The sequence below is a fragment of the Mustela lutreola genome, chromosome 8 (assembly GCF_030435805.1).
Source record: "Mustela lutreola isolate mMusLut2 chromosome 8, mMusLut2.pri, whole genome shotgun sequence".
Classification (NCBI taxonomy): Eukaryota; Metazoa; Chordata; class Mammalia; order Carnivora; family Mustelidae; genus Mustela; species Mustela lutreola.
The window spans coordinates 92623141-92644003 of NC_081297.1; the positions used below are offsets into that span (position 1 = coordinate 92623141).

At 39.5% G+C, this 20863-nt stretch overlaps 1 protein-coding gene across 1 annotated transcript in view; it reads right to left on the bottom strand.

Moving 5' to 3' along the window:
• The window catches only part of PTPRO (protein tyrosine phosphatase receptor type O), a 246623-nt gene that overhangs the window by 51793 nt on the left and 173967 nt on the right, over positions 1–20863 (bottom strand). The window contains exon 12 of the mRNA XM_059185967.1: positions 19162–19282. Within this exon, the coding sequence (XP_059041950.1) occupies positions 19162–19282 (121 nt within the window). The remainder of the gene's footprint in view (positions 1–19161; positions 19283–20863) is intronic.

Genomic DNA, 20863 nt, shown 5'->3' on the forward strand with positions numbered 1-20863 from the left:
TGGCTAGTCTACACTGACAGGGGTTGCAAGAGGGAAATACAGATTGAATATTGGAGATTTATTATAAAATAAGAGTAAAGATATTTCACATATAATTCTTTTTTTTTTTTTTAAAGATTTTTATTTACTTATTTGACAGAAAGAGATCACAAGCAGGCAGAGAGGCAGGCAGAGAGAGAGGAAGGGAAGCAGGCTCCCTGCTGAGCAGAGAGCCCAATGCGGGGCTCGATCCCAGGACCCATGATCCTAAGATCATGACCCGAGCCGAAGGCAGAGGCTTTAACCCACTGAGCCACCCAGGCACCCCTCACATATAATTCTTTATATCAATTCCATGTTAGGATGATACTGTGTTGATGTATTTGGTTAAATAAGATATATTAAACTCAATGACACCCATCTCTTCTTAGTATTTTTTAATGTGGCTACTAGAAAATTTAAAAATTATATCTTCGGCTCTCATTGTATTTCAATTATACAGTACAGGGTTAGAGCATTCCTTCCTGCTTGGTAGAGCAGAAGTGTGGAAATTCTTGGCAGAAGCTGGTTGGAGGTTCCTCCCTTCTGTTTTCTAGCTCCTCTCCTAAGAAGGCAACCTCAGCTAAACTCTGTAGCCAAACATGACTTAGATGATTCCTCTTTCCCATCCTCGCACACAAGACCAGAAGGGAGTAGTGGCTAAATATCATTTTTTAAAAGATGTTGCTTATTTATTTGACAGAGAGCAAGAGAACGGGAGAGAACAGGCACAGAAAGAGGGGAAGCAGCAGAGGGAGAGAGAGAAGCAGACTCTCTGCTGAGCAGGGAGCTTGATGGCAGGGCTCGGTCCCAGGACCCTGATCATGATCTGACATGACAGACACTTAACTGACTGAACCTCCCAGGCACCCCAGCAGTGTCTAAATATTGTAAAAGTGTCTAAATATTGCAAAAGCCTTTTTGTTGGTCTGTGTCTCTGTTAAGGGATGAATTGTGTTCACCCAAATTTCTAGGTAGAAGTCCTAAGCCCCAGTACCTCAAGAATGTGAATGTGGTTGGAGATAGGGCCTTTCAGGAGGTAAGTTAAAATGAGACCGTTATGTGGACCTCAATCCAATCTGACCATCGTGCTATAAGAACAGGGAATTTGGATAGACAAGGAAAAACCAAAGACAAATGGGAACAGAGAAAAACCATGTGAGGACACAGCTGGAAGGTGAGTTCACCTGCAAACCCAGCAGAAAGGCCTCAGAGAAGCCAAATCTGCTGATACCTGCATCTTGAAATTTTCGCCTCCGGAACTGTAAGAAAATAAGTTCCTGTTGATCGAGCCGCCCAACTTGCAACATTTAGTCAGGGCAGCTCTAGCAAACGAACACAGTTCTCTTACTCTTCAAAATATCAAATCCAGCCCAGCTCATAAAAGGGAGGGAGAGGAAGGCCTCAATGATGTTATGAAAAGTAAATGAGCTTTAAGATAAAGTCACTTTTGGACTCTTACTTTTGAGAACATAGAGAGCCAGGAAAATTTGACTTATAGAACATTCCCTGGATAGCACTTTGTACTTCTCAAAATGACATCATAACATTAACTTCTTCAAAATTCCCAGGCTTCATAATGTCCAATTTCCTTTTGTTTAAAATCACGCTGGAGTCCATAATATTCGATGCGAGAACCCATGGAAATGGGAAAAGGAGACAGATGGACTCTTTTCAAAACAAGGTACAGATATGGGGTTGTTGCTTTAAAATATTCTCTAAGAGCTTTCTAACATTGCTTTCTAACATACTCAACTGTTTGGCCCTCTTCTTTCCTTTTCAATTCCTCTATTTGAGTGGGGAATTCAACTTAATTTTATAAAGAAATTAAGTACAAGGCACAGAACATGGGAAGAAAGGCAAGCTGTAAGGTTATCTCTACATTTAATTTAGATTGGATTATGAGAGACTCAAGCTGTTCCCTAGGATCTCAGTTGCGGGGAGGAGAGGTAGTGAAGGTGACCTTGGGTAAAGGACGATCTGGGACCTGACTCTTATTCTTTACTCTGGCAGCAAATTCCTTCCTTTCCTAGGAAATCCCAAAGGGAGTCAGGTTGTAATATTTTGCGTTGGAACAGAAGAGAACGTGTTTATTGTTTCAAATCCATCTTTTTCTGATAATTATTACCTTGTTTCTTATTTTAATGGGGTCCATTAGGTTAGCTGCCAATGGAATGATGTTAATGAGGCTAAGATTACATCCACAAGGGCCCACTAGTTTCATTCTTTTTGTAGTTTCTACCTCTAAACCTGGTGAGTCCTTTTACAAATGTGTGACATTGGTGATAAGGGGGATTAAATAGAAAAAAACTATAAAAATGATCGATAGGATAAAATCCATTTTCAATTCTCAGCATCACTGACAGGAATAGGCTAGTGTACTCTTCATACACAAAGGATGGTCTTTAATATTTATATTATTGTCCATCTTTTAAATAAATCTATTTTTTATTTTCCTCAAGGCAAGCAAGTTCTACCTTAAGGAGTGTAAGCCTAACATATTCAACTTGGTCAAAGAAAATATTTGTGACTTACACAGTGCAAGCCACATAAATTATGTCCAGCTTGTTCAAAAACAACATCAGCAAAAGAAAGCACAATTTGAAGTGGGGGGGGGAGGGAGTGTTAGAGAAATCATTCATGGTGAGATGAGATTGGTAGGCAGTGAAATTAAGAAAATGAAAATTTATATTAAATAACAGAAACCTAGGTTAAATTTAAAGTTTACTAAGCCTATTCTCCTTTCAATTCAGGGAGGTTGTCTTAATAAGTAATGAGAAAATTTTAAAACAACACGGGAAAATATTAAAAAAATTCAGGCAAATATTATAGTGTAATCAGGCCCTTTCCATATGGAAAACATAGGATTTTCTCAGGAATTTAAAATACCCATGATTTCTATTACATTTTAAATAAATTCTTTATGGGGACACCTTGGTGGCTCAGTTGGTTAAGCAGCTGCCTTCAGCTCAGGTCATGATCCCAGCATCCTGGGATCGAGTCCCACATCAGGCTCCTTGCTCGGCAGGGAGCCTGCTTCTCTCTCTGCCTCTGCCTGCCATTCTGTCTGCCTGTGCTCGCTTGCTCTCTCTCTCTCTCTCTGACAAATAAATAAATAAAATCTTTTAAATAAATAAATAAATAAATAAATAAATAAATAAATTCTTTATGGCTCCATGATAGCAATTGTAATAACCCATTCTGTGAGTCACGAGGTATTTTTATGGTTTTACCAGCTCTAGTAACTTATAAAGGTTAGAATTTTTCAAAGAAAGCTCTCATTTAACCTTACTTAGTTTCAAAACAACATTTTGAAATCCTTCCACTTTGGGCCCAAGCAAGGACATCAAAACAACATTCCTCCTTTTTCGGTTCCAAGAATATGTTTTTTTTATCTAGCATTTTTATTTAACTACAACTAATTTTTGCCAAATTCTTAGAAAAAGGTCACTACTCTTATTGTATCATTAGCCTTGTTGCCTTTACCCTGAACTCAGGTATGAACTACATTCTAAAACTGGAAGGGATATTAAAGGTTGTTTTGTTCACTTTAGACGAGGCCACTGAAACCCAGAGGCCCTATCCCACTTTCTAAGCTAACATGGCTTGCCTGTGAGAGCAAAAACTGGGATCCAGATCTCCGTATGCCTAGTTAAGGGTCCTTTCTACACCCAGATCCCGCCCCCCGCCAAATGTGGGTATTTGATATTCATTTCCATATAACTGAGGATGATGGTGCCTCCTGGAAAGTTCCTCTTTCTAGAAGACCAACATTTCCAAAGTGGGTATTTGCTTCTACATGGAGACCAGCGCCAGACATCACAGTCATGGCCCTATCTGTCCATCATCCAGATTTGAACAGAAACCTACAGACTCTGCAAGTTGCTTTATGGTATACAGGAGAAGTTGTTTTAGGGAAGTACTGAAGTTGTGTGGCTTGGCTGTGGGCCGCTGACAAATGGCAGTGAAACTCACAAGACCACAGTGAGACTGGGAGAGAAAGAGATTGAGAGGGGGCATCAGTTAGTCTTGGGATGAGAGACAGAGCCATGGAACAGTGGCATGTCTGATAGTTCATCCCAGAAGATAATGTTAGCATGACCCTGCTGGCCCTGAAGGACTCTACATGAAAGGTAGCATGACAGTCACAATCCTCTGAAAACCTAAAGAATACATGTTTGTAAGAAATCAGTAGAAGTCCTCCACAAGCTTCCATCATTGCACCCACCTGACTCACTACCCCATCGGTGCCCACATACTCTCACTCTTCCTAACCACAGATTCACTCAGTCTTAGGCCCCCCTTCCAGTGGCACCCAGAGTCCTTCCACTTTGGGCCCAAGCAAGGACATCAATTAATGAGAGCCACCTCTAACCATCCAGCCCCATAATTTTCCCTGGTCTGTTGAATCATTCTGATTAGCCCATTGAAGAGCCGTTTCCACCCACTTCAAAAAACAGAAAGAAAAAGAAAGAGAAAACAAATCCAACCAAACAGATAAAAACTCTTGGATTCTATCTTTAGCTCCTGTTCATTTTCTCTCCTCTTTGTAATCACACCCCTAGAAAATTTTGTTATTCCAGCTGTCTTCAGTTGTTCTCCTTTTATTCTCTCTTGAATTACTTTTAATAGCGTATTTTGTCTTCACCACACTCCACCCAAATGCCTCCTCCCCAAATCACCACTGACTTCTGGGTTGCTCACATCAGCAGTCAATTCTCATCCCACAACTTCCTTGACTTTCCAACAGGCTCAACGAGTTTATCAATCAAGCACTTTCTTTGCTTGGCTGTTTGGACATCACACTTCTTTGTGTTGTTTTTATTTCACTGGCCACTCCTTCTCAGGCTCTTTTGCTGGTTCCCTCACACCACCTCCATTTCTTAAAGCTGGAGTGTCAGGGCTCAGTCCTTGGATAGAATTCTTTTTCCTTCATTCATCCCCTGATACCCTCATCAGGTCTGTTTCCTGACTACTCTCAAATAGTCTGAAATCTTCCAGATTCTGAGCTCCTTTATCTCACTGCCCACTCAACATCTGTTCTTCTTCTTTCTTTAAAACATATTTATTTATTTATTTAAACATCTGTTCTTCAGTGCTTAACAAGCACCTTCAAATGTTGATGCATCCAAACCTCAGCTTCTGGTCTTTCATCCAAGTCTGCCTCTCTCATTATCTTCCCCATCTCAAAATATAACAGCTCTGTCCTTCTGATTGCTCAGGCCCATATCTTGGCATCTCCTTAGACTTACTTTGTTCGTTCATAGACAACATCTAAAATCCAGCAGTAGACTCTCCCAGCTTCATCTTCAAGATACATTCTGAAGCTTATCCCTGTTCATCACCTTCTTAACTACTGCCCTGGTGCAGGCAAGAATAATCTTTTACTTGGATAGATGCAACAACCTCCTAAATTTAAGGTAACTATGTGGTTGATCAAAAGTGCCCAAATTGAAATACTCTTTGGAGAAGAAAAGGATTGTAATAGAGGGTGACTGGCCTTTAACTGATCCATAACAGGTGTAAACTGTTATTATCTATGGTAACTGGGATGTATGGTCATCTTATCTACCTGGTTTCCCATTTTACCTTGATCTCTGAACATTCTATTCTTACTGAAGTGATCTTGTGAAACTTTTCAGGTCATGTGACTCTGTCACTTGAACCCTCCAGTGGAGTATCATCTCACTCGGAATGAAACATCTTTTCTATGACCCTACATGATCTGTTCCCTTGTCACATCTCTGTCCTTTTAACCATTACTCTCCCCCTTGTTCCTTCCACTTCAGCCATACTGCCTTCCTGACTTTTCCTTGAACCTTCCAGGCATACTAATGCTGTTGGAGTTCTGCTTCTGGGTTCCCTCTGCCTATAAAACCTTCCAGTTATCTGTTTGGCTCACTTCCTTACACCCTCAGGTTTTGACTGAAATACCACCTTCACTGTGAAGCTTAACCTACGCCGCCTCCTTCAAAAATTTCACTTTACTCCCCATAACACTTTTCTCACAGCTTCATTTTTCTCCAAAATGTGCAGCATCATCTGGCATTCAAATATTTATGTTTATTGTCTCTTTTTTTCCACTAGAGTGAGGATAGAATTTTTTGTCAGTTTTGTTCATTTCTGTACCCTCAACACCTAGATTAGTATGTAGCACATAGTAAATGCTAAATAAATATTTGCCGATGGATAGAATTAAATTTTTATTTTTATTTTTATTTTTTTATTTTTAAAGATTTTATTTATTTATTTGTTAGAGAGAGAGAGAGAGAGCAGGAGCACAGGCAGACAGAGTGGTAGGCAGAGGCAGAGGGAGAAGCAGGCTCCCCACTGAGCAAGGAGCCCGATGTGGGACTCGATCCCAGGACGCTGGGATCATGACCTGAGCTGAAGGCAGCCGCTTAACCAACTGAGCCACCCAGGCGTCCCAAATTTTTATTTTCATTTTTAAAAATTTATTTATTTGAGACAGAGAGAGAAAGAGAAATGTGTACACAAGTAGAAAAAGAGGGAGAAGGAGAGGGAAAAGTAGATTCCCCACTGAACTGGGAGCCCAGTTCACAGGGGTTGATCTGAATTAATTTTTTAAAAGTATAGTATCTTCGGGGTGCCTGGATGGCTCATTGGGTTAAAGCCTCTGCTTTCAGCTCAGGTCATGATCTCAGGGTCCTGGAATCGAGCCCCACATTAGGCTCTCTGCTCAGCAGGGAGCCTGCTTCCTCCACTCTGTCTGTCTGCCTCTCTGCCTACTTGTGATCTCTGTCTGTCAAATAAGTAAGTAAAATCTTTGAAAAAAAAAAAGTATAGTATCTTCATTTATTAGCCTTTTTTTGACTGGCATCTATAAATAAGTAAGTAAATAATTATAGATAGATGGATGGATGTGCAGAATGAATAAGCATATTTTCTTTCTTCTTTCACTTTCTCTTTCCCTTCCTTTCCATGCACTCATTCATCCATCTTTCTTTCCTTTTCTCTATGTTACATTGACACAATTTATTCGCATTCCTATCTTATTAAACTCATTTCTTTTTGGTGGGGGGTGAGAGGGATAACAAGGCAGTCACTTACTAGGAGAGGATCCAAGAAAAGGGCCCGGGGGATAGGGAGGAGTACTTTAGGTTTCAGTGTGATTGTCATGACTCACAACACTTCACTTACTTCCTGCGAAAAATAAGGATTGCATATATCCAAGCAACTAAAACTGTGAACTCAGTGATTTCAACATAAGAATAAACAAATTTCTCGGGGCACCTGGGTGGCTCAGTGGGTTAAAGCCTCTACCTTCGGCCCAGGTCATGATCCCGGGGTCCTGGGATCGAGCCCCGCATCGGGCTCTCTGCTCAGCAGGGAGCCTGTTTCCTCCTCTCTCTCTGCCTGCCTCTCAGCCTACTTGTGATCTCTGTCTGTCAAATAAGTAAATAAAATTTAAAAAAAGAATAAACAAATTACTCAACTGAGAGTGAGATCATAAAGGACAGTACTATGTAATAGCTTTTATAAAGTCAGAAAATATTTTCCATCAAAATGTAAATAATTATTTTTAATCTACTGAAATATTATGGGGAAGAGAGAGAGGGAAAGTGAGATTCTAATATGCCCCCAGTTCCCAATATCTGAAAGTATTTTGATTCTTTTTATTTATAGTAAAACTATGTTTTAAAGATTTCTAATCTATATAAAACCTTTCATGATTGAGATTAAGATAATGAAGTTAATGTTATTAATACCCAAATTCCAAAAGAGGAACAGAGAAAGCCACCCAAGTGGGTGTGAAACTCCTCCCTTCCCTGTTAGAGTGTTCACTAAAAAAAAAAAAAAGGTTCCCCTTTCTCCACATCCTCGCCAGCATCTGTCATTTCCCGACTTGTTGATTTTAGCCATTCTGACTGGTGTGAGGTGATATTTCAATGTGGTTTTGATTTGTATTTCCCTGATGCCGAGTGATATGGAGCACTTTTTCATGTGTCTGTTGGCCATCTAGATGTCTTCTTTGCAGAAATGTCTGTTCATGTCCTCTGCCCATTTCTTGATTGGATTATTTGTTCTTTGGGTGTTGAGTTTGCAAAGTTCTTTATAGATTTTGGATACTAGCCCTTTATCCGATATGTTGTTTGCAAATATCTTCTCCCATTCTGCCAGTTGTCTTTTGGTTTTGTTAACAGTTTCCTTTGCTGTGCAAAAGCTTTTGATCTTTATGAAGTCCCAATAGTTCATTTTTGCCCTTGCTTCCCTTGCCTTTGGCGATGTTCCTAGGAAGATGTTGTTGCGAATGAGGTCGAAGAGGTTGCTGCCTGTGTTCTCCTCAAGGATTTTGATGGATTCCTTTCGCACATTGAGGTCCTTCATCCATTTGAGTCTATTTTCGTGTGTGGTTTAAGGAAATGGTCCAATTTCATTTTTCTGCATGTGGCTGTCCAATTTTCCCAACACCATTTATTGAAGAGGTTGTCTTTTTTTCATTGGACATTCTTTCCTGCTTTGTCGAAGATTAGTTGACCATAGAGTTGAGGGTCTATTTCTGGGCTTTCTATTCTGTTCCATTGATCTATGTGTCTGTTTTTGTGCCAGTACCATGCTGTCTTGATGACGACAGCTTTGTAATAGAGCTTGAAGTCCAGAATTGTGATGCCACCAACGTTGGCTTTCTTTTTCAATATCCCTTTAGCTATTCTAGGTCTTTTCTGGTTCCATATAAATTTTAGAATTATTTGTTCCATTTCTCTGAAAAAGATGGATGGTACTTTGATAGGAATTGCATTAAATGTGTAGATTGCTTTAGGTAGCATAGACATTTTCACAATTTTTATTGTTCCAATCCAGGAGCATGGAACATTTTTCCATTTCTTTGTGTCTTCCTCAATTTCTTTCACGAGTACTTTATAGTTTTCTGAGTATAGATTCTGTGCCTCTTTGATTAGGTTTATTCCTAGGTATCTTATGGTTTTGGTTGTAATTGTAAATGGGATTGACTCCTTAATTTCTCTTTCTTCTGTCTTGTTGTTGGTGTAGAGAAATGCAACTGATTTCTGTGCATTGATTTTATATCCTGACACTTTACTGAATTCCTGTACAAGTTCTAGAAGTTTGGGAGTGGAGTCTTTTGGGTTTTCCACATATAGTATCATATCATCTATGAAGAGTGATAGTTTGACTTCTTCTTTGCCGATTTGGATGCCTTTAATATCCTTTTGTTGTCTGATTGCTGAGGCTAGGACTTCTAGTACTATGCTGAATAGCAGTGGTGATAATAGACATCCCTGCCATGTTCCTGACCTTAGCGGAAAAGCTTTCAGTTTTTCTCCATTGAGAATGATATTTGTGGTGGGTTTTTCATAGATGGCTTTGATAATATTGAGGTATGTGCCATCTATCCCTACACTTTGAAGAGTTTTGATCAGGAAGGGATGCTGTACTTTGTCAAATGCTTTTTGAGCATCTATTGAAAGTATCATATGGTTCTTGTTCTTTTTTTTATTGATGTGTTGTATCACATTGATTGATTTGCAGATGTTGAACCAACCTTGCAGCCCTGGAATAAATCCCACTTGGTCGTGGTGAATAATCCTTTTAATGTACTTTTGAATCCTATTGGCTAGTATTTTGGTGAGGATTTTTGCATCTGTGTTCATCAAGGATATTGGTCTATAGCTCTCTTTTTTGATGCGATCCTTTTCTGGTTTTGGGATCAAGGTGATGCTGGCCTCATAAAATGAGTTTGGAAGTTTTCCTTCCATTTCTATTTTTTGGAACAGTTTCAGGAGAATAGGAATTAGTTCTCCTTTAAATGTTTGGTAGAATTCCCCTGGGAAGCCGTCTGGCCCTGGGCTTTTGTTTGTTTGGAGATTTTTAATGACTGTTTCAATCTCCTTACTGGTTATGGGTCTGTTCAGGCTTTCTATTTCTTTTTGGTTCTGTTGTGGTAGTTTATATGTTTCTAGGAATGCATCCATTTCTTCTAGATTGTCAAATTTGTTGGCGTAGAGTTTCTCATAGTATGTTCTTATAATAGTTTGTATTTCTTTGCTGTTAGTTGTGATCTCTCCTCTTTCATTCATGATTTTATTTATTTGGGCCCTTTCTCTTTTCTTTTTGATAAGTCTGGCCAGGGGCTTATCAATTTTATTAATTCTTTCAAAGAACCAGCTCCTAGTTTTGTTGATTTGTTCTATTGTTTTTTTGGTTTCTATTTCATTGATTTCTGCTCTGATCTTTATGATTTCTCTTCTCCTGCTGGGCTTAGGGTTTCTTTCTTGTTCTTTCTCCAGCTCCTTTAGGAGTAGGGTTAGGTTGTGTACCTGAGACCTTTCTTGTTTCTTGAGAAAGGCTTGTACTGCTATATATTTTCCTCTCAGGACTGCCTTTTTTGTGTCCCACAGATTTTGAACCGTTGTATTTTCATTATCATTTGTTTCCATGATTTTTTTCAATTCTTCTTTAATTTCCCGGTTGACCCATTCATTCTTTAGAAGGATGTTGTTTAGTCTCCATGTATTTGGGTTCTTTCCAAACTTCCTCTTGTGGTTGAGTTCTAGCTTCAGAGCATTGTGGTCTGAAAATATGCAGGGAATGATCCCAATCTTTTGATTCCAGTTGAGTCATGATTTAGGACCGAGGTTGTGATCTATTCTGGAGAATGTTCCATGTGCACTAGAGAAGAATGTATATTCTGTTGCTTTGGGATGAAATGTTCTGAATATATCTGTGATGTCCATCTGGTCCAGTGTGTTGTTTAAGGCCTTTATTTCCTTGTTGATCTTTTGCTTGGATGATCTGTCCATTTCAGTGAGGGGAGTGTTAAAGTCCCCTACTATTTTTGTATTATTGTTGATGTATTTCTTTGATTTTGTTATTAATTGGTTTATATAGTTGGCTGCTCCCACGTTGGGGGCATAGATATTTAAAATTGTTAGATCTTCTTGTTGGACAGACCCTTTGAGTATGATATAGTGTCCTTCCTCATCTCTTATTATAGTCTTTGGCTTAAAATCTAATTGATCTGATATAAGGATGGCCACTCCTGCTTTCTTCTGATGTCCATTAGCATGGTAAATTCTTTTCTACCCCCTCACTTTAAATCTGGAGGTGTCTTCGGGCTTAAAATGAGTTTCTTGGAGGCAACATATAAATGGGTTTTGTTTTTTTATCCATTCTGGTACCCTGTGTCTTTTGACTGGGGCATTTAGCCATTAACATTCAGGGTAACTATTGAGAGATATGAATTTAGTGCCATTGTACTGCCTGTAAGGTGACTGTTACTGTATATGGTCTCTGTTCCTTTCTGATTTACCACTTGTAGGCTCTCTCTTTGCTTAGAGGACCCCTTTCAATATTTCCTGTAGAGCTGGTTTGGTGTTTTCAAATTCTTTCAGTTTTTGTTTGTTCTGGAAACTTTTAATCTCTCCTTCTATTTCCAATGATAGCCTACCTGGATATAGTATTCTTGGCTGCATGTTTTTCTCGTTTAGTGCTCTGAAAATATCATGCCAGCTCTTTCTGGCCTGCCAGGTCTCTGTGGATAAGTCAGCTGCCAATCTAATATTTTTACCATTGTATGTTACAGACTTAGTTTCCCGGACTGCTTTCAGGATTTTCTCTTTGTCACTAAGACTTGTAAATTTTACTATTAGGTGAGGGGTGTGGGCCTATTCTTATTGATTTTGAGGGGCGTTCTCTGAACCTCCTGAATTTTGATGCTCGTTCCCTTTGCCATATTGGGGAAATTCTCCCCAACAATTCTCTCCAGTATACCTTCTGCTCTCCTTTCTCTTTCTTCTTCTTCTTCTGGAATCCCAATTATTCTAATGTTGTTTTGTCTTATGGTGTCACTTATCTCTCGAATTCTCCCCTCGTGATCCAGTAGCTGTTTGTCCCTCTTTTGCTCAGCTTCTTTATTCTCTGTCATTTGGTCTTCTATATCACTAATTCTTTCTTCTGCCTCATTTATCCTAGCAGTGAGAACCTCCATGTTTGATTGCTCCTCATTAATAGCCTTTTTGATTTCAACTTGGTTAGATTTTAGTTCTTTTATTTCTCCAGAAAGGGCTTTTATATATCCCGAGAGGGTTTCTCTAATATCTTCCATGCCTTTTTCGAGCCCGGCTAGAACCTTGAGAATTGTCATTGTGAACTCTAAATCTGACATATTACCAATGTCTGTATTGATTAGGTCCCTAGCCTTCGGTAATGCCTCTTGTTCTTTTTTTTTGTGGTGAGTTTTTCCGCCTTGTCATTTTGTCCAGATAAAGTATATGAAGGAGAAAGTAAAATACTAAAAGGGTGGCAACAACCCCAGGAAAATATGCTTTAACCAAATCAGAAGAGATCCCAAATCGTGAGGGGGGAGAAAGAGGATAAAAAGAGGTTCAAAAAGGAAGAAAGAAAAAAAAGAAAAGGAAAAGAAAAGAATTAAAAAAAGAAAACGAATAAAGAAAAGTAAAAAAAAAAGAAAATATATATATTAGATAAACTAGTTAAAAAAACGTTAAAAAGGAAAAGGGTAAAAGTCAAAAAAAATTTTAGCAAAAGAAGAGAAAAAAATGAAAAAGAAAAAAATTAAATTAACTGCAAGACTAAAAAAATCACAGGGAGAAAGCCATGACTTCCGTGCTTGGCTTTCTCCTCCTCTGGAATTCTGCTGCTCTCCTTGGTATTGAAACCGCACTCCTTGGCAGGTGAACTTGGTTTTGCTGGATTTCTTGTTGATCTTCTGGAGGAGGGGCCTGGTGTAGTGATTCTCAAGTGTCTTTGCCCCAGGTGGAATTGCACCACCCTTACCAGGGGCTGGGGTGAGTAATCCTCTCAGGTTTGCTTTCAGGAGCTTTTGTTCCCTGAGCCCTTTCCGTAGAGTCCCAGAGGATGGGAATACAAATGGCGGCCTCCTGGTCTCCAGCCTGGAGGAGCCGAGAGCCTGGGGCCCCACTCCTCAGTGCGCCCTCAGAGAATAGCGTCCAGTAACTCCCGTCTGCCTGACCTCCGGCTGCGCTCCGAGCTCACCAAGCCTGCAACCAGTTCAAGGTAACCCCAAGCTGTGATCTTACTGTCGGCTCTGTCTCTGTAGCCGGCTTTCCCGTTCCAGTACCCGCAAGCTCTGCGACACTCAGACACCCCCGATCCTTCTGTGACCCTGCGGGACCTGAGGCCACGCTGACCCTGCGTGGGCTTCGCCCCGGTTTAGCCTCTGGAGTGCTGTCCCTCAGCAGAACAGACTTTTAAAAGTCCCGATTTTGTGCTCCATTGCTCCGCCGCTTGCCGGGAGCCGGCCCCTCCCCCCAGGGTCTATCTTCCCGTCGCTTTGGATTCACGTCTCCGCCAGTCCTACCTTTCAGAAAGTGGTTGTTTTTCTGTTTCTAGAATTACTTTTCTTCTTCTCTTCGATCTGCTGATGGATTTGCAGGTGTTTGCAATCTTTAGATAAACTATCTAGCTGATCTCCTGCTAGCTGAAGTAGTCTCAGCCTGCTACTTCTCCGCCATCTTGACTCCTCCCCCCTATTTTCCCTTTTTCTTATTTCCTATTTTCACTTCACCAGAAAGCTCCTGAATTTTGTCAAATTTGCCATCATTTCCCATGGAAATTACCAAACTAGAATGCTGTTTTTAAAGATTTTTAAAGATTTATTTATTTATCTGAAAGAGAGAAATGGAGAGAGAGAATCTTAAGCAGACTCCACGCTGAGCTCAGAGCCCAACATGGGGCTTGATCCCTTGACCCCAAGACCGTGTCCTGAGCTAAAATCAAGAGTTGGCTGCCCAACTTGCTGAGCACCCAGATGCCCCTAGAACATTATTTTTAAGCTTAGGACCCATGATTCCTTAATTGATCTCCCTGTCTTCACTGCTGACCTAACAATTGTTCCTCCCTTGAGCAAAAAGAGGGATTATTTTAAGTAGGTTAGATTGTTTATTTTTAATTCTCTCCATGCCTTCTTATTGTACTCAAAATAAAATCTCAATTCCACCTTATAAAAGTCTTACATGATCTGATCTCTGCTTCTTCCCTCTGCTTAGCATGCTCCTGTCCAAATTTTTCATGGAAGATCCTTTCTTGTTATTCCTATCTCTCACCACTGCTTCCTCAGAGAAAGGTCTTGCTGCATATGCAATCTGTCCCACATTACCCTGTTTTAATGCGCTATACAAAATTTCTTACCATGTCCCCTTTAGTAGATCATAAACTCCTTGTGAACTGAAACTGAAAGTAGCCCTTTGAATTCATTACTACAAGTAGTCTGGCATCTGGGCAATTCTTTGTTTGTTTGTTTGTTTGTTTTTGTTTTACAGTTATTTTTATTTTTATATTTTTATTTATTTTTAAAATTTCTTTTCAGTGTTACAGAATTCATTGTTTATGTACCACACCCAGTGTTCCATGCAATATGTGCCCTCCACAATACCCACCACCAGGCTCACCCAACCTCTCACCCTTCCACCCTCTAAAACCCTCAGATTGTTTGCATCTGGGCAATTCTTAGAAGGTTCTCAGTATGTATTTGTTAAATGAATGAATGAATGGATACTCCATAACCATAGAGCTATTTTGTGATATGCCCAACATTTCCCATCTCTATTTCTTTCCCTTTCTTCCTTTTTTTAAAATGGTTGATCATCAGATGTTAACTTAACCAAATCCTCTTAAAGTTGGCCCAGAGTTTTATGTGGGTTCACCAAGACCAGAAGTTATACTGGTGGCTAGTTGAAGCCACAGTTGCATATCAACCAATAAGTTCTTTTAAAATGTCATGTCTTAGTGGAGATTTGATTGACATTTGTATGGACTGCCAAAGCAGCTCTCATCACACACCACCATGGTACCGTGAGACTGCTGGCAACTTAAAATTCTTAATAAGATGACTGGCTCCATGCCTTGCCAACAGCACCAATATTGGTTGATCTCTTCTCATGGAGGCTATTGATGACACAATAGTTGAAAATCCTTGGGGCACCTGGGTGGCTCAGTGATTTAAGTCCCTGCCTTTGGCTTGGGTCATGATCTCAGGGTCCTGGGATTCAGCTTAGCATTGGGCTCTCTGCTCAATGGGGAGCCTGCTTCCCCCTCTCTCTCTGCCTGCCTCTCTGCCTACTTGTGATCTCTCTCTCTCTCTGTGAAATAAATTAAAAAAAAAAAAAAGAAAATCCTTGCCAATTGTTTTGAGGGTTCTCTACCCTTGCACATGCCCTCTTGGATTAATTTATATTATACCAGATTCATCAGTAGCCTGGTTTCTTTCCACAGATGTTAAATCTGCCCTCCATAATGGCAAGTAGAGCCATTGAGAAGAGGGTTTTATCACAGAGAAATTGAACTTAAGGTAAGCCAGCCAGTTTGTTTGTTTGTTTGTTTGTTTAGAGAGGGAGGGGGAAGGCAGAGTGCCAGGGAGAGGGAGAGAAAGAATCTTAAGCAGGCTCCACGCCCAGCATGGAACACAACACAGGGCTTGATCTCCCCACCAGAGATCATGACCTGAGCTAAAATCGGGAGTATGACACTTAACTGACTGAACCATACAGATGACCCAGCCCAGCCAGTTTTGGTCCCAGGTCTAACAACATCATTTGGATTCAAACAAGTCCGAATAATTTGTGTACCAAAGTTGTATGTTTCTGTAAAGTAGAATTAATATGACTTCTCTGTATGCCAAGTGAGTGCTATAAAGAAACATAAAGTGACTAGAATGAAAGTTCTGTGAAATAAAAAAAACACCTGCAATCAGTTATTACGAAAGTGAAATGTTATTTTACTTCTCTGAATGGTAAAACTTACAATATTATTTTCAGTTCTGAGGTCTGTGGTTGCAGTGTGGTTTTACAAGTATCTATTAGGCATCTAAAGTAGGCACGGCCTTGTGTGTTATGGAAAATTGGAAGAACTGAAAAAACACAATAATGTGATTAGTAGAATAGAAAATAGATTTTTAGACAAATGAATAAAAAGTGAAATTATTTAGTTTTCAGGAGGAAAAAGACTGAGTTCAGGACCATTATATACACATTGTCTTATTTTCAGAAGGGAACAATATAGAGGCAATATTTCGTGTGCTATTTAGATCACAAAAGGGAAAACCTTACTGACTCCAAGAAAGAATTTCTGTGGAAACTTGCATTCTCTTCTTGAAAAGTTTAAAGGGTATTTCTAAACTGGTTTAGGTAATTTGGTCTGTTAATAGGGAGACACGGAGGCTCAAAACTCATGATAAATTTGGAAACTGTCATGGTTTTTACTCCTACTTCTATGTAGTATGAGTGTAATTGTACCAGCTCATGACTTTAACTCATACTCCTGATCAAGATTATCAGCCGTAATGTCAAATAAAAATAACACTGAAACTTGCAATAGATTCACTGAATGGTCCTTTGATAAGACCTACCTTTGAACTTCAAGGGAGACTTAAAAAACCCAAATTGAGTTAGAGAAAACAGCTAGGACCCCAGAAACACTTACAGCTTCCTGTGATCATGAAGCTGGGGAAAAGAAAGGCATGGAAAGGGTGAGCATAATCTGTAAGTAAATTCTAGTTACCTGGAAACAAGTTTTCAACTGATTTTTATATCCACAGAGGACAAAATCAGACATAACAGTTGAAATGAATTGGCAGGCAATTTTAGAAAGATCATACAAGCTTGGAAGCTGGTGATCTCCACATTCCTGGAACTGAAGTAAAGACGTCTGGGGAAGAAGATCAGATTGCCTACAGTGAATGAAATCGAAGCTGTGGTTCACAGTGAGAGGGTGTTTGTAAATTTGCAGGAATATTTTTAATTGTCACAAGGAAGGCTGCTAACTGGCCTTCTGTGGACAGGAAGCAGAAGTGCTAGATGTCCTGAAATGATCAAGAAAGCTCCAAACAGAAAAACTGTCCCACGTCCCACTTCCCACATACCTTTTTAATGTCACACCAGTATAGATCCACTGTAAAGTACTTTACTACATGATAATACTGGAAAAGTTTTTCAAGAAGTTAGGTAAAATAATTTAGAAGGAAGTTGTCATGAAGAAGAATTAAGGTGTTATTTACAAATTATTCAATAATTTAGTTTTTCTGTGCAGAGTATCTATTTAATGTGTTATATATTTCCAGCTACCTATTTAATTTTAAAGGGTTCCAGTGCAAGAATTTAATTTTTGCCATGGCAAATATGAGACACACACAAAAAGATTTAAGACTTAGTGTCTTATGTGTTGAATTACAGAGAAATACAACCATTGGGGAAACTAAGAAAGACTGTGCTTTGTTCTGTTTGGGATTTTCTTTTTCCTTTTTTTAAAGATTTTATTTATTTCTTTGACAGAGAAAGAGATCACAAGTAGGCAGAGAGGTAGGCAGAGAAAAAGGGGGAAGCAGGCTCCCCACTGAGCAGAGAGCCTGATGCGATCCTAGGACCCTGAGATCATGATGTGAGCCGACGGCAGAGGCTTAACCCACTGAGCCACCCAGGTGCCCCTTTTCAGGATTTTCTACGAGTTTTCTAAAGGTACATCACTGCCAGCAATGCTACTCAGGGTGTATAAGCTGCTTATAAGACACCCTGGATCAGTCTTTTTTTCTTTTTTAAAAAAGATTTTATTTATTGATTGAGAGACAGAGAGGGAGAGAGAGCACACATTTAGGGAGAGGGGCAGAGAAAGACGGAGAGAATCTGAAACAGACTCCATGCTGAGTGCAGAGCCCGATGTGGGGTTCAATCTCATGACCCCGAGATCATGATCTGAGCCAAAACCAAGGTCTGATGCTTAACTGACTGGGCCACCCAGGTGCCCCTCTACCTGGATCCATTTTACTTATAGCTGCACATCTGAACATGTGTAATAATGGTGACAATTTGACATTCTTATGACTAGACTTAGATACAGAGTCTAAATAAGCAGACGTCTGAAACAGTGATATAAGTTGCATTAAGCGTTTTGAAAATATTTGTATTGCTATTCTCTATATTTTTCTTTTTTGAAATAAGAAAAAGAGATCTCTGCCACAAGAATGACACATTGAAGTACATTTCCAGCTTGCCCCTTGGATACGGAGACTACCCCACAACTGTCTGCCAATCTATCCTTTTTTGCCTGCTGCTGATTATGGAATATTATCTCTAAGGTCCCTTTATGTATCAGGAACTAAATATATCCTTCACTACATGGAAGATTGTTGAATGTAGAAAATGCGTTCTGTGTTAAATAGTGTCACTTCCTAGTTGTATTTCATAAGATAAATAATTATTTTGACACTACGATACACAGTAATTTCTAGCTCATTTGCAAGAATATTATACTTTCCTCATTTCCCCTCATCCACAGCCCATTATTTTTCTTGGCATGTTCTCTTTACTTTAATTAAGGTTATTTTCCTCTTTCTCTCATCATATGCAAATACATTTAGTCTCTTATTATAATAACGCTAGGTTTTATTCAAGGGTCCACCTGTAGTTATGCTTGCTCAGTTATTTTATTCACTCCCCCATTTACTTTTTTACTTGTCTGGAAGGACTACTGATTTCCTTTGCTTCTTGTAAACTCAAACTTGTTCATTTTGATTAAGCGTAGTCATTAGGTAATTTCATTATGACTTAGAGAAAAAATGTATCTGAACAAATATGCAGGAGATCCATACAATTTTGTTATACATTTTTTTCTTTTATCTTGGTTTTAGATTAGAGTTAGGAAATTATGTCAACTTAGAAAATCAATATGTGGATGATTTTGTGTATGAGTTTCAATTTGAGGTATTAAGAAGGACATCCCATAATGCTCCTATGAGAAGGGACTGGTGTCTGGCAGGGTTGAGAACACCACACTAGATAACCTCTAAAGTCTTGTCTCCTCTAAATTCTCAGACTCCTTGGTTTCTCTAATCTCACTAAGGATGGTGAATACTCTTGCCTCTCAGCAGAGTAAACATTCCATTCACAGAAACTCGTATTAAGTTGAACCTAACTCTTTTAGTAGTATACATGTTTATTTTGCACTTATAAAAGAGAGTGAGCCATATTTCCATTATTTCACTGAACTGAGAAGACCATGACAAATCAATGGATCCAAACACCAGTTCTTTGGACATGACTATTTTCACACACACACACACACACACACATACACACACACACACACACACACACACACACACACACACTCACTCGTGTGCATTCTTCTTACCTAACTTGACCAGGCGGAGCATGGAGGTATTACTTCCTCGTTCTGTGCAAGCGGTTACTGAGAGGTTGTAGATATCTCCTGGAGGCAGGCTGAGAATTGCAGTCATGACATTGCGTGTGACCTACAAGACCAATCAAAATTGGGGTTTAAACTTCTAATGAATTTGAACTAGAATACGGCTCCAGACAACTATGGGGCTATAGCAGGCATTCCCTCTCTGTTCTGTGTAATCAATCTACAGTTGATTACAAGCTAATGGATACTTTATTTCCTTTGAAAATGATATAAATTCCTCAACTGAGCCAAATGCAAGGTAGCTCTAAATATGCATAGTATGTATCAGAATATTTTCTGCAATTAATTTTCTATCTGGAATATGTATTCCTTTGATATCTTTCCTCATCTTCACAGCAAATTTTAGAAAAGGCATTTGATAGGTCGGTACTGATGTGTACATTACTCAGCCTTAGCTGGGAAGCTCAGAAGAAGCCTAGTCACATCTATAGCTGCCTGGCTTCTTATTTCCCAGTCTCCGCTATGGGTAGAGGAGACCATGTGACCCACCTCTGACCAATCAATTGTCAGTGGAAGTCACATGGGCCGCTTATAATTCTGCTCATGCTGGGCTTCCACATTTTCTCTTTTCCTCTCCCCGCAGGCTACAAGATGGATCTAATGTCTAGGAAAGTTCACCTATGCAAATGAAGACTACATCATGGTAGATGGAACAACAAGATAGAAAGAATCTGGAGCCCTGGATGATTGATCCCTTACAGCAGAAGTGCTCTGATTGTCCTGCATTAGCATGAGAGAAACAAACTTCTATTTTCTTTGAGCCACAATCTTTGTTGTTGTTGTTTTGTTTTGTTTTGTTTTGTTTTTAAGATTTTATTTATTTATTTGACAGAGAGAAATCACAAGTAGATGGAGAGGCAGGCAGAGAGAGAGAGAGAGAGGGAAGCAGGCTCCCTGCCGAGCAGAGAGCCCGATGCGGGACTCGATCCCAGGACCCTGAGATCATGACCTGAGCCGAAGGCAGCGGCTCAACCTACTGAGCCACCCAGGCGCCCTGTTGTTGTTTTTTTTACAGTAATGTAGTCTCTACCCTAACTAATGCTATTTCAAAAAGTTTAATAAAGTAGAAGAAAAGAAATCAGTATTTCCAACATACCCAAATATTTAGGCATCGGTGATATAGAGAGAAAATATCAAAACATATTAAATGTGGTTTTCTTGAAAATGTTTGCCATCCTGAAGGAAAAGCTCAAATTTTTAACTGTAAATGTAAGTGAATTACTAGTTATAACTATTACAGCTCAGTATTAAAGATTAAAAGTGAATTCTATGAAAGAAAGAATGCAATTTTTCTTGATTGTCCTTTCTTCATTGTTCTCTCTTGGTACCATCTCACACCTGTTAGAATGGCAAAAATTAACAAGGCAAGAAACAACAAATCTTGGAGAGGATGTGGAGAAAGGGGAACCCTCTTACACTGTTGGTGGGAATGCAAGTTGGTGCAGCCACTTTGGAAAACAGTGTGGAGATTCATCAAAAAATTAAAAATAGAACTACCCTATGACCCTACAATTGTACTACTGGGATTTACCCCAAAGATAGAGATGTAGTGAAAAGAAGGGCCACATGTACCCCAATGCTCATAGAAGCACTGTACAATAGCCAAACTGTGGAAAGAGTGGAGATG